Source organism: Lutra lutra, chromosome 3 (genome assembly GCF_902655055.1).
Source record: "Lutra lutra chromosome 3, mLutLut1.2, whole genome shotgun sequence".
Classification (NCBI taxonomy): Eukaryota; Metazoa; Chordata; class Mammalia; order Carnivora; family Mustelidae; genus Lutra; species Lutra lutra.
In genome coordinates this window covers 123,629,045-123,642,561 of record NC_062280.1, presented here as the reverse complement: position 1 = coordinate 123,642,561, position 13,517 = coordinate 123,629,045, and the positions used below count along the sequence as shown (strand labels likewise).

Here is a 13,517-nt window from a genome sequence, read left to right as displayed (position 1 = left end):
TTCTAAATCACGGTTTGATCCTGGTTTACTCTGACTCCTTCTTTGCTCTCCAAAACCACCCATACTGATTTTCCATTCTGGATTCCAATTGCCACCAAATAAGTTAACATGGCCCTGGATCGTATCTTAGCTTGCTTTTCTCCTTATTAAATAATCTTATTCCTTTCACTGCTATCCTTTGAATCTGCATAAGGTTTGCCAAGGCCCTTTGCCAAAACCCAGAACTGCAACCCATCTTTGGGAGTTGATTGACAATACTGAAATTAGGAACACAGATTCTGGAGACAGATATCAGCTCAAGTCTCAGATTTGCCACATAAGGGTTAGGAGATCTTGGGGAAATACTTCAACTTTCTGGTCGTTTTCCTCACTTGGGAAAATGAGTTGAATAACACTCCCACCTACCCGGTGGGATTAAATGCACAAATACACTAAGAGTCCATCGCCCATAGTAAGTGCTTCATAAACATCAGCATAAAATATTAGCATTATATTCAGTTTTGAGCTTTACTAATAAAAGGACTTGGGTTGCTGACTCATACCCAGTTTGTGATCCATTTGGCTGAGCCTTGAGGTACTTTAGTTCATTATTTATTCTCAGTATCTGCCAGTGTGATAATGAGGTCTCTATTTTTCCTTCCCAAATGTACCATACTATTTTTATTCTTGCTCGCTGACCCTCTGTCTCCTGCAGCTTTTCTGCAAAGTCTGTGCTTCTGGGAATCAGTTAAAGGTTTTTATTTCTGTTTTTGTTTTTGTTTTAGTGATGCTGTGAGGCAAGAGATAAGAAACTGCCTTTTATCATTGTTAAAATAGTCCATCTCTGAGTTTTGACAGCTAATGCCTTTTCTGGATTCATAGCACTTCCTGGGTTTTCAGGAAGCTTGGCATAGCCACAGAACTCTGATCCTTATTTCATGAATAGCAATATATTGAAAGGTCATTCTCCAAATTCAAACACGGTCCTTATTTTATCCTCTCCCATAATCAAGGGGAGGGTACAGCCCCACTCTCTAGAGCTACTAATAATAAGTATCACATCATCTCAATTTTCTATGAAATTTCATTTTCCGAAAGAGATTTCATGCTTATTATCTCATGTGTGAACCAACTTGAGACTAGGTTGGGTAAGAATAATTTATGCTTATTTGGGAAGAAACTGAAGTATAGAAAAGTGAATAATTGGCCCAAGTCAACCAAAAGGCCCGTGGCAGTGCCAAAAACAGACCTTGGTTCTCCAAATTTGCATTGGAGGCTCTTCAGTTTGGGCCAGACTGCTTCAAGGCAGGATAGAGCTACACTCTCAGAATAAGGGCAGAAGGGCTCTCCTCCTTCTACCATGCAGGGCTCTAGAACCACACCCCTCAATAGGTAGCTTGTCTTTGTCCTCCCAGTAGGGAATAAATAGTCAGTTCCTGAAGCTTCTAGACAGGTCTCACAGCTGGTTCACTGGCTATGAAGTTTGGTATGAAACCAAACTTCTGGGCAGCAACATAAAATCTCAGACACTTAATAGGCTTCATTAATTCTGAATTACTATTTTAGGAATCTGAGCCCAAGCCTGCCTCTTAATTACACTGCTTTTAAGTAAAATCATTAATCTATACTCCTAGGGACTAGTGGCCCATATGTGTTTGAATATGTTTGATCCATGTTTGGTTGCCTCAGGTGCAATTTACAAGCAATTTTTTGCAGAAAGCAGTCATTTTTCTAGATAATGTCTTTTTTTTTTTAAGATTTTATTTATTTGACAGACAGAGATCACAAGTAGGCAGAGAGGCAGGCAGAGAGAGAGGAGGAAGCAGGCTCCCTGCTGAGCAGAGAGCCCCATGTGGGGCTCAATCCCAGGACCCTGAGATCATGACCTGAGCCAAAGGCAGAGGCTTTAACCCACTGAGCCACCCACGTGCCCCTCTAGATAATGTCTTAATGTAGGCTTGAATCAAAAAAGGGATTGAATCAAAGCAGGAACCTGAAATTTGAGCGCTGCCATTTGTAATAGAACATCTTGCTTCTCTCTTTATTCATTTTCTGCCTCATTATTGCTGCTTGCTTAGCATCCCTTTCTCCATTCTTTTAGGGGAAATACTCTTCCTCCATTCTCTGTGTTACTGGTAGGGCTGCCGATCATAAGATCTCTTTCACTTTCTTCAGAAGGCTGCAAATGTGACCAACTTAGCTTATCCAGCTTCTCTTTCCAGGTCATGTGGTAAATACATGGCTGACTTTACAAGAAGTCACTAAATTGTTTTCCAAAATGGTCATACCATTGACATTCCTACCAGAAATGTATAAGCCAGAGCCAGCTGCGTAATTTGCTAGATCTGTTGCAAATTCAAATGTGTGGTTCACTGTTCAAAAGGCAGGAAATATAAGGCTCTTTTCTTCTGCAGTCTCTCTCTTGACTTGTCAGGGTGGTTTTTATTTGTTCATGTTATTAATTATTAGCGTGAAGTTTACTGCTATTTCATCTTTATATTATGCAATGTCAAAGAAATATATATATATTTTTATATACACATATATGTGTGTGTGTGTATATATACACATCATAACACAAAGAAAGCTTTCCATATATATATACGGAAATTTCCATATATATATATATATAATTTATATATATATATAATTTCCATACACACACACACACACACACACACACACACACACATATATAGGAAATTTTCTTTGTGTTATGATGTTTGGACACCTCAAATGCCTTTCTGGCTGGAGAGAGACTGCTCTGTCCTAGGCTCGCCGATTTATACTCTTCCACTCTCCCAGGACTCATTAACCATAGACTGTCGCCCGGGCCAGGCACCTGCCATCTGACATGGGACCCATTTGAACCTGAACTTCCACAAAAACAAAAACAAAATACAAAACTCTGTTAAGTCTGATCTTATTATTCCTGATCTGGGGGCTTTCGCTCATTTACACTCCAGTAAACACTTGTTTTAACCAAATGTGGCAAATGCTGAGACCCGCCTCAACTCCAGTAAGTACCCATTGAAAAGTATGCCCTAGTCCCACATCCCTGGCCGGGGAGCTCACTGCTGGAGATGACATCACCTCAGATGATGTGGTCTCTACCCAAGACTCACCATTGGAGATGACTTCGGCCATTGCGTGAGAGATACTTCGCCCTGGATATTAAGATCACAAATGATGACCCAAATGATGACCCCAGACTGCCAAATTGGACACAAGGCATGTTTGCCTTCCTTCCTTTAATAGTAGGGATTCTGTTATGTTTCTGAGTTCACTGACGGCTTAGCCCAGGATCCTGATATTCCTTGCTCTCTTCTCAGATATGCATCCTGCACTCCCATGCCTAACAAGGAATCTGGTAGAAGTTACTACTATCTGTGCCATTCTAAAAATTAATGGAGATTATCATTTTCCCCAGGAGGCACTTGTTTCATATTAGTCAACACTTTGACCCTCCTACTACCCACCTGCAGCTTCCCACCGCGATCTCCCACCTTGCATCTCAGACCACCACCAAACCACTGTTTCCTCTTGGTTACACACAGAACCAATAGTCTTAATATATACTCTATGAACTTATCATTTCATACCCTTCGACAGCATAACTGCCAGACCTACCACCTTGACCTGAACATATTTCTAACAAACTTTGAACTCCTCCAAGATAGTATTTAAAACCATCAAAATTTGGGATCTATTTTTCTTGGCTAATGTCGTGTTGATGGGAAATGTAGTTAATGGACCTGCCTGTGGAGACTCCTTGTACTTCTACTTCTGTTCCTCCTTTCTACTCTCATAATAAAATATTCTTTATGCTGTTTAGGGCAACTTAAGCCCTTAGTCCAAAAACCCCCATTACTATCACCCCAAACTTTCCTTAATATGATGTTAAAAATCAGAGGGCCAATTGCATTGTGTGTGTATATATGTGTGTGTATTTTCCCCCTGTACATTATCACACTCTGACATCTTAAAAATCTTTTCCAACTGGGGAGTACATGCCCTCCTGGGCTAGCCAGTTCTTAAAGATAGCAATGAATTCAGCCTGAGCATGCTGTTGATACACGAGCTGTCCAATCCAGAGCCATACCTCCTCTCCCTGGCCCATCGCACCCCAGTAGGCTATATTCCTTTGACTTTATCTTCACACGTTTTCAGGTAACTAGGGACCACCCCGGTAGTCCAAAGCCTCCAGAAATGATTCAGATTAGTCTATCCTACATTGTTCTCTTACCCTGTCTTGACTTCTCCAAGGAAACACCAATAAAGACCCTCGTCTAAGTGCACCCCTCCTGGCCCCACCCCCCGCTGGCACATGTAACCACCCCCACTCTTGTTTTCTGCCTCTTGACCACTCTGGCATCTCAGATTTCACCTTGTGCGCCTCCTGTCTCTAGGACCTGTAAGTGTAATTACCTTTGTTTTGTCTTGAGCTACTCCTCATCTCCTCTTGTGTCTGTACCTGAATGATGGTCTCATGAAAGAATCCCAAACAGCCAATTTTAGGTACAAATCCAATAGCTTTTAGCTTGTATGTGGAATCACTGAAATTACACAGTTTGGAGTTCATAGAGCATATATTTTATTAGCTCTTAGGAAAGCAGTAGAAACACTGCACAAAACTAAGTCAACTCTATTTCTCTTCTCAACACATGCTCTTTGTAGCAAGGCTACCTTAGACTTAGTGATGACTGAGAAAGAGCTGAAAGGAGCAGGAACTCTAGCTGTCTGATCTTTTTTGTTCCTTTTAGGTCCTAGGTCTTCATTCCCAGTGTAAGTAGTTGGCTAACACAGAGGGTAACACAAGTGAAAAAGCGTTCTTTGGTGTTTCATGTTTCTTAGAATGCTACTGTCCCTTTCTTCATTCAAAGGAAGTTCTGGTTCAAATGGCAAGTATGGCCTCTTGAGTAGGATTGCCCATGTTAGCAAATAAAAACCTGAGATAAACGATTAAATCTAGGTCTCAGAGAAACCACAAATCATTTCTATAGTACAAGTACATCCCAAATCCTGCATGGGACACACTGTATTTTACCTGGCAACTCTGCGTCTTAGGGCTATCAGTGCCCCCGATTTCTAAGTCAGACATGCAACATAACTAGTTTTTTAAAACTGTGTAAAATACATGGAACCATTAAGCATTTTTAAGTGTCCATTCAGTGGCATTGAGTACACTTACACTGTTGCGCAACTGTTACCCACAGAACTCTTTTCATCTTGCAAAATGGAAACTCTATAGCATTAAACACAAACTCTTCATTTCCCCCTTGTCCCAGCCCCTTGGCAACCACCATTCTACTCTCTGTCTTTATGAATTTAACTGCATTAAGTACTTCAGATGAGTGGGATCATGTAGTATTTTTTTTTACAGCATTTTAAAGCCCTTTTTCAACTTATTATGTCACTTAGCATAATGTCTTCAAGGTTTATCCATGTTGTACCATGTGTCAGAATTTCCTGTTTTAAGGCTGACTAATATTCCATTGTACACACATGCCACATTTTGTTCACCCAGTCATCCACTGATTGATACTTGCACATCTTCTACATTTTAGTTATTGTAAATAATGCCTCCATGGATATGGGTGTACAAAGTCTCTGCTTTCATTTCTTTTGGGATACATACCCATAGATGGGATTGTTAGATCATACGATAATCCTATTTTAATTTTCTGAGGAACAACATGATTAGTTTTTATTTGCTTCGATTCTTGTTGAATGCCCATGCATTGCATTCACCAGAATTCTGTGCTCATGGGACACTGCAAACACCATGTCTAAACGAGGCAGGAAGGAACACACAGGCATATAATGAACATCTCCTCTGCTCACATGCATTTTCCATTGTTTCATTGGACTTCACTTAGAAAACACTAACTCAAAGGTAACATTGTCAGGCTCTTGGATTTTAGCCATTGTATGATTGTGAAATGGTATCTCATTGTAGTTTTAATTTGAATTTTCATGATGATTAATGAGGTTGACAATCTTTTTTTCTGTACTTGTCAGCTTTTTATACCTCTTCTTTTTAGTCCTGTCTTTATATAGTTATATATGTTTCCCATCCCCCCTCCCCATTGGTTTATCTTGTTAGTGTTGAGTTGTAAGAGTTCCTTATGTATTATGAGTATCAGTCACTTGTGATCCATATCTATGTATGTGATATTAGATTCTAGATGCATAGATGCTATGTGTGTATCTATGTAGTTATCTATACTATATATATATCGATATACATACATACTATACATAAATATATACACATTATGGATGTTTTTTCCTCCTGGCGTCTGACTTGTCTTTTCATTTTCTTAATGACATCTTTGAAGGAGAATGTTTTTAATTTTGGTGAAGTCCAAATTATGTGTTTGTCTTTTATCATTTATACTGTTTGTGTCTTACCTAAGAATCTTTGCCTAATCCCAAATCACAGAGATTTCTTCCCTCCTCCTTCTCTTGTAATGTCTTCCTCCCCCGCCACCTTCTCTTCGTCTTCTTTAGCTGTTATATTTTAAATCTATGATCCATTTCGAGCTTATTTTTTTTTTGTGTGGTGGGAGATAAGAATCAAGATTATTTTTTTTGTTTGTTTTTGAGTATGGACACTCTCTTGTTTCAACTCTGTATGCTGAAACGACTATCCTTCCCACTGAACTCTTTGGTGAGAATTAGTAACTGTGTATGTGTGAGTCTATTGCTAGGTTCTCTGTTCTGTTGTGTTGTTCTATATATCTTTTCTTACACCATACTCCATTCTTTTGGCTATGTTAGATCCTTTGTGTTGTCAAATAGATTTTATAATCAGCTTGTTAATATCTATGTAAAAGAAGGTTGCGGCTGTTGGGAGGGACAGCTGCCTGTCTCAGTCCAAAGAGAATCTGATTCTTGATCTCGGGGTCATGAGTTCAAGACCCAAGTTGGGTGTAAATAAAAAGCTTTTAAGTCCCTCTCCACCAAGGATGTTGGTATTTTGATTGGGAATGCATTGAGTCTATAGATTGGGACTATACAATTGGGAGAGAAATGACATCTTAAAGAACATTGAATCTTTCAATCTATCAATATTGTATATATCTCCATTTATTTAGGTTTTCTTTAATTTCATCAATGATTTGTATTTTATTTTTAGTGTATTTTGTATATTTTGTTAAAATTTATGCCTAAGTATTTCGGGTTGTCTGAAGTCATTGTAAATGCTATTTTTGTACAATTTTAATTTCTAGCTCTTCATTACTAGCATATAGAAATGCAATTGGTTTTTGTATTTTGAGCTTATATTCTCTGATTTTGCTAAACTCCCTTATTCTAGTAGCTTTTTAAAGATTCTTATATTCTGTGTACCAATCATTTCATATGCAAATACATTTTTTCCCCTTTATGATATGTATACCTTTTTTTTTTTTCTTGCCTTGTAACACTGGGACTCCCATTACTTTTAGTTAATTGAAAATATTTTATTTCTTCCCTATCTCTGAAGGTTCCCTTCTCTGGACATAACATTCTGGATTGATAAAGTTTCCCTTTCAGCACTTTGGAGATTTTGTATCTTTGACTTCTGGCCCTATATTGTTTCTCATCAGAAAAAATGTACGTTTGTGATATCTTCTTTCTCTTGCTGCTTTCAAGACATTTTCTTTATCTTTGGTTCTCAGCAGTGTGACTACAATGTACCTGGGTAGTTTTATTTGAATTTATTTTATTTGATGTTCAGTGAACTTTTTGGATCTGTGAGCTTTAATCAAATTTTGGAAAACTTTGGTCATTATATCTTTAAATATTTTTATGACTCTTTCTAATTCTCTTCTACTTTTGGGTCTTCTATTATATATATATATATCTTAATCTGCTTGGTACCACAGGATCCTTGGTTTATCTTATCAGGATTTGACTGAAAAGAATAACTCATATAACATGTCCAAGGAAAATTAGGTTCAAATAAATAAGATCATCTTTTGAGAAATTACAAAAGATGGTCCTGTACATGACTGTGTGTATGTGTGGGTGTGTGTGTATATGAGAGGGGAGATGATGGGGTTTACATATCACCCCATGATGGTACAATGGTTTGGACTATTAGCTCTGCAGACAGACACACTGGTTTCAAATTCTGGTTTTGCAACTGAATTACTGTGTGACCTTGAGCAAGTTACTTAGCCTCTTGAAGCCTCAGTTTCTTCATCTATGAAATGGGAACAATATTAGCATAGGTGTAACTCAGAGGGAGATATTGTGGGTTTGTTTCCAGACCACTGCAATAAAGTTAATATTGCAACAAGTATAATATTGCAATGAGTCAAGTAAATTCCTTGGTTTTGCAGTGCATATAAAAATTATGTTTACACTATGCTATAGACTATTTAAGTGTGTAATAGCATTATGTCTAAAAAATGTGCATACTTTAATTAAAAATACTTTATTGCTGGGGCTGCCTGGGTGGCTCAGTGGGTTAAGCCTTTGCCTTCAGCTCAGGTCCTGATCTCGGGGTTCTGGGATCAAGTCCCACATCAGGCTCTCTGCTAGGCAGGGAGCCTGCCTTCTCCTCCTCTCTCTCTCTCTCTCTCTCTACTTGTGATCTCTCTCTCTGTCAAATAAATAAAATCTTTAAAAAAATACTTTATTGCTAAAAAATGCTAACCATTATCTTTCAGTGAGTCATAATCAATGATTATAGATTACCATAACATATATAATAATGAAGTTTGAAATATTGCAAGAATTACCAAAAAGTGACACAGACACAAAATGAGCAAATCTGTTGGAAAAATGATACTCACATACTTAACTTGATGCAGGATTGCCACAAATCTTCAGTTTATAAAAATTGCAGTATATATAAAGTGTGGTATTCATGCACCTAATTTATGGAGCTATAAGAAGGAAAAATGGTATTTTGTTGTTTGAATTAGCATTTTTTAAAATTAGTGAGGCTGAGCATCTTTGAATGTAATTATAAGTCATATTTTTCCCCATGAATTGTCTGCTGATATTGTTGTATATTTACATATATTCATTGAATTAATATTCACTGGGTTATGAGTTTTTTATTACCTTAGTATGAAGTTAAAATATGAAGATGTATTATTGCAACTATATCTTGCTCATTTACTATTTTGTTGATTATATGTGTTATAAATTCTTATTCCTAGTTCAATTTTTACAAACTTTGTTTATTAATTTTTTCTTAAGAAATGTATAATTATTATAAAATAAAATCTGACAATATTTCTCTTTATAGCTGTTGGACTGAGGGACTCCATTCCCAGCTGGCAATTGGCCAGAGGCCACCCTCAGTCCCTTGCCACATGGGCCTTTCCAACATGGCGGCTTAGTTCATCAAAGCATGCGAGCTAAGAAGGTAACAGACTCTGCTAATAAGACAGAAGTCACAGTATTATGTAATCTACTCAGCGAAGTAGCATCCTGTCATCTTTGTCATCTTCTGTTGGTTAGAAGCAGGCCGTTGGGTCCAGCCCACCCTCAAGAGGAGGGGATTCCAAAAGGGAATGATTATCAGGAGACAGGGGTACTTTGCCTGCACATCCAACCCATCAGCAAATCCTACTGGCTCTGCCTTCCACATATTCAGAAACAACCACTTTCTCCCTACCTTCACTGCAATCACTCTGGTCTGAGCCATTGCTCTCTTTCAGCTGGAGTAATGCAATAGCCTTCTAATAGGTCTCCCTGCTCCTGACTTTGCCTTCATGGACTCTATTTCCAAAACAAAAACTAGAGAGATTCCATTTAAAATTAGATTATGCCACTTCCCATCTGACTTGAAAAAGCCAAGGTTCTTATAATGGCCATCAACCTTCTATCCCTGGCTACCTCTCTGGCCTTATTTCCTATTATTCTCCCCTGCACTCACTGCACATCAGCCACTCCTTGCTATTTCCGAAACAAGTATGCTCCCATTTTAGGGCTTTGTATTAAATGCTACCTCTGCCTAAAATGTTCCCCCTCCATAACTGCATAGCACCTTCCTACCTTATTTAAGGCTTTACCCAAATGTTATCTTTGTAGTGTTGCCTTCCCTCAACATCCTATTTGAAATTGCAAACTCCTATTCCCTATTCCCATTGCTTGCTTTGTTTTTCTGCATAACACATATTCCTACTAATATGCTTCCTGTCTTAATCTGCACTAGAATGTAGCCTCCATGAAAACCAAAATTCTTCTACTTTTTTTTTTTAAGATTTATTTATTTTAGAAAGAGAGAGCCCATATGTGCACACAAGTGAGGGAGGGGCAGAGGGAAAGGGAAAGGGAAAGAATGTTAAGCAGACTCCATGCCCAGTGCAGAGCCCATGCAGGGCTGAATCCCATGACCCTGAGACCATGACCTGAGCCAAAACCAAGAGTTGGGTGCTCAACTGACTGAGTCACCCAGGCACCCTGAGAACCGAGATTCTTGTCTGGTTTACTGCTATATCTACAGCAACTTGAACATGGTAATGGATTAATACATATGTGTTTAGTAAGTGAATGTATTTACATATTTAATCCACCTGAAATTAATTTTTATGAATGTTGGAGAGAAGAATGTACTTTAATCATTCCCCCCCAAACAGGGCCAATTATTCCAACATCTTGTATTTAATAATCTATCCCACACACCACCACTTCCCCCTGAACTGAAGTAGTCTAAATAGAGCGTAATGTTCCATAGAACATTATCTATTTCTCTACCCGTTTTTTAATATTCTAGCTTTATGGCATCCTTTACTGAGGCTTGGCCACATGAACACTGGAGCTGGATAATGAGTCTGTATTCTCAGAAAGAATTTGTAGATTTTCACTCTAGTTCTCTGATATTTCATATGACTCAGTCCCCCTTTGGATTTCTGGATTTTTCTGTTTCATGCTAAATGAATAATGAATCAAAACACTGGTGATGATGGTGATGGTGATGATAAAGAAGAACCCACGAATCCACCAGCCATGATATCTTTTGGATTAGAGAAGTGATTGATGAACAGTGACAAATCAGATAAAATTGACAGTAGTAGGCCATTTTGTACAGCCCAAACTTTCACCAGCTAGTGCATGATCTCCAGCTCCTCTCAAAGTCTTCCTCTGAGACTCCTCAGAGTGTCTCACATGTGCCTACAAACAAGCCCTCTCAGCTCCCACCCACTGTCTAAAGCTACAATGGTCAGTAAGGATCTGATACTGTAGAGGTCACATCTTAGATCTGTCAACCCTGGAACTTCCCCCAAGAAACAATTTCCTGTTTAAGAGTAGACTTGAAGGTTTGGAATATTTTCCATGGTAATTGTAGAAATTAAGTGAGCTTAGCTTGGTTCACTCAAATTGTCTCAATCATGTTACATCTTTTAACAGCTAAACCTCTATACAAATAAGGGAAGAAACTGAGTCATGACTGGCTGCCCCAGCAAGATTACACTTTGCCTCACAGGCAAGGGAACCATTGATCTTTGCTACTAGATGTGCCTAAGTTCCCTGGGGTGATACAGGTAGTAACAGCAGGGAGTGATCCGAGTTTTCCAGAACCTTGAAGAGAACCAAAAAAGAATAAGATGCCAGTGTCATACCACTATCTACTCAGACACTGAGTAAGGGAGCCAACACTGTACTACCATTTTGTTCTTATTTTAGACCCTGCCCACTTATAGAAGAATTTGTAGTTTCAAGTGAGCATACCCCCTTAGGGACCCAACAAATTTTAAAAATAAGAAACTCTGAGAATGAGGTTATCATCACCGGATACAAATTTGGTCCCAACAAAAACAAAGCCAGAAACATTTCCAGTAGTCATTAAGAAGGTCTTCAGAACCATGACTAACATCAATCTGTAGCCAAACAAAAGTCAGAATTCTTCTGAGTCTAAAAGACAGACATGCCAAAATAAATACACGAACTTAATCATTTGGCAACAAGGCATTCTAATAAGAAAGCAAAGTCAAAGGAGAGACCTCAAATGTTGATTACAAAATGCATCACTTTCCCAACAATGACAAAGCTGTGTCATCAGATAACTCAGTCCAGTGAACTTTTAATATTATTGTGTCAACAGCAGAGCCTCTGGGAAAGCTGAATTGAAAATAAACAGATTTTTTTTTTTCATTTTCTATGTCAGGACATTTGAATGAAAACTGGTTAGGTTTATTTACATTATTTCAGTGACATCTAGAAACAGCAGCGGAGACTATGAGTGGGAATGGCACATCTCTCTTACCAGCTCTGAGAACGCATGTGGAGAGGGCTGCATTTAGATGAAGAGAAAAGGGTAAAATTTAAGTTAAATGAATAAGAAAAATGCCTCAATGACCTCACCCATTGGAGCATCCTCTAGCTTTTGCTTTACAGATTGTCATACCCTGGAGTTTTGAGTGACTCGGGTAAACTCAACCACAGCAAGCCAAGGTGCTTAGGCCTGGATTTTGTAAGCTGTAGAGAGGGACACTGTAAGAAGTGGCTCTTGTTCTGCAAACACCCTCACATTATTTCTGAAGAGCGCATTGGTGGGCTCATGTTACCTTCCTTTTGAGCACTACAGGGTCAGGCCTCCCTATTCTGACGTGCTGCTGATCATGTGAGAAAATATGCTCGGACTGGGGAGTCCAACTTCCAAGTGCCTTGCTCATCCTCCATGTCTGACTTTTGGTTCTTTCTTGCTTTACAGGATCTTTACAGATAGTATGGGGAGATGCCAGAACTGAGCTATCCCATTGCCACTGAATTCCTAGCCTTCTCTGTGCCTTTGTGAAGACTTCTATTTAACAACTAGAGGAAATGCCCTGTCCTCAGCCATATGCCCAAACTAGGAGGCTTATCTGCCCTGATTCCCCATCTCATCTGGCTGCTATGGTGTCAGTACGAGTCTATGGAATGTCTCCCCGCTAGTCTTGGCTTACTGAAATCTTGGATGGTCATCGTGGAAGGCTCTACTTTTTCCAGGAAGCTGTCTTTGCTTAATCTAATAGAAACCGATCTGCCTCATTTACAATTGTTTCTCCCTCAAGGCTAGAGTAACATCTTCAGAGAACCATGACTCTGAAAAGGTTTTGGTATTCTTCCATTATTCAAAATGCAAACAATGCTAAAATATAAAATATGTGTACAAAGGTCTAACCAGTTCTACCCACCCCCTCCATAATTGCCAGACAGGAATTTTTTTTTTTGGTGGGGGGAGGGGAGAGAGGGAGGGAGGGAGAGAGAGAAAGAGAGAGAGAATCTTAAGCAGACTCCATGCCCAGCACAGAGCCTGATGTGGGGCTCAGTCTCACGACCCTAGAGATCACAACCTGAGCTGAAATCAAGAGTCAGACCCTTAACCAACTGAGTCACCCAGGTGGCCCAACAGGTGATTTTTAAAACATGTATAAAATTCTTTCAAAAATTATTTTGGTCCCCCTGATTTGGTAGTATTCAAGGTGATGCTACGGCTTTTGTCTATTGGATTATTCACCTGCTTCCTTCACTAGAAGAAATGCATTATGAGATTGGGGACTTTGGTTGATTAATCACTATCTCTGAAGCCTAGAATATAGCATCCACATACA

At 38.9% G+C, this 13,517-nt stretch overlaps 1 protein-coding gene across 2 annotated transcripts in view; it reads left to right on the top strand.

The window, feature by feature from the left end:
- The window catches only part of RNF6 (ring finger protein 6), a 29,976-nt gene extending 16,835 nt beyond the window's left edge, over positions 1 to 13,141 (top strand). The window contains exons 6-7 of one of the 2 annotated variants that reach the window (XR_007126099.1): positions 9,227 to 9,346; positions 12,638 to 13,141. Coding sequence is in view for 1 of the 2 variants with exons in the window: in XM_047722957.1 (XP_047578913.1) it covers positions 12,638 to 12,652 (15 nt within the window). In the remaining variant the exon portion in view is untranslated. The remainder of the gene's footprint in view (positions 1 to 9,226; positions 9,347 to 12,637) is intronic. The other variant, XM_047722957.1, reaches the window with a different exon arrangement.
- Positions 13,142 to 13,517: the final 376 nt, after the last annotated feature.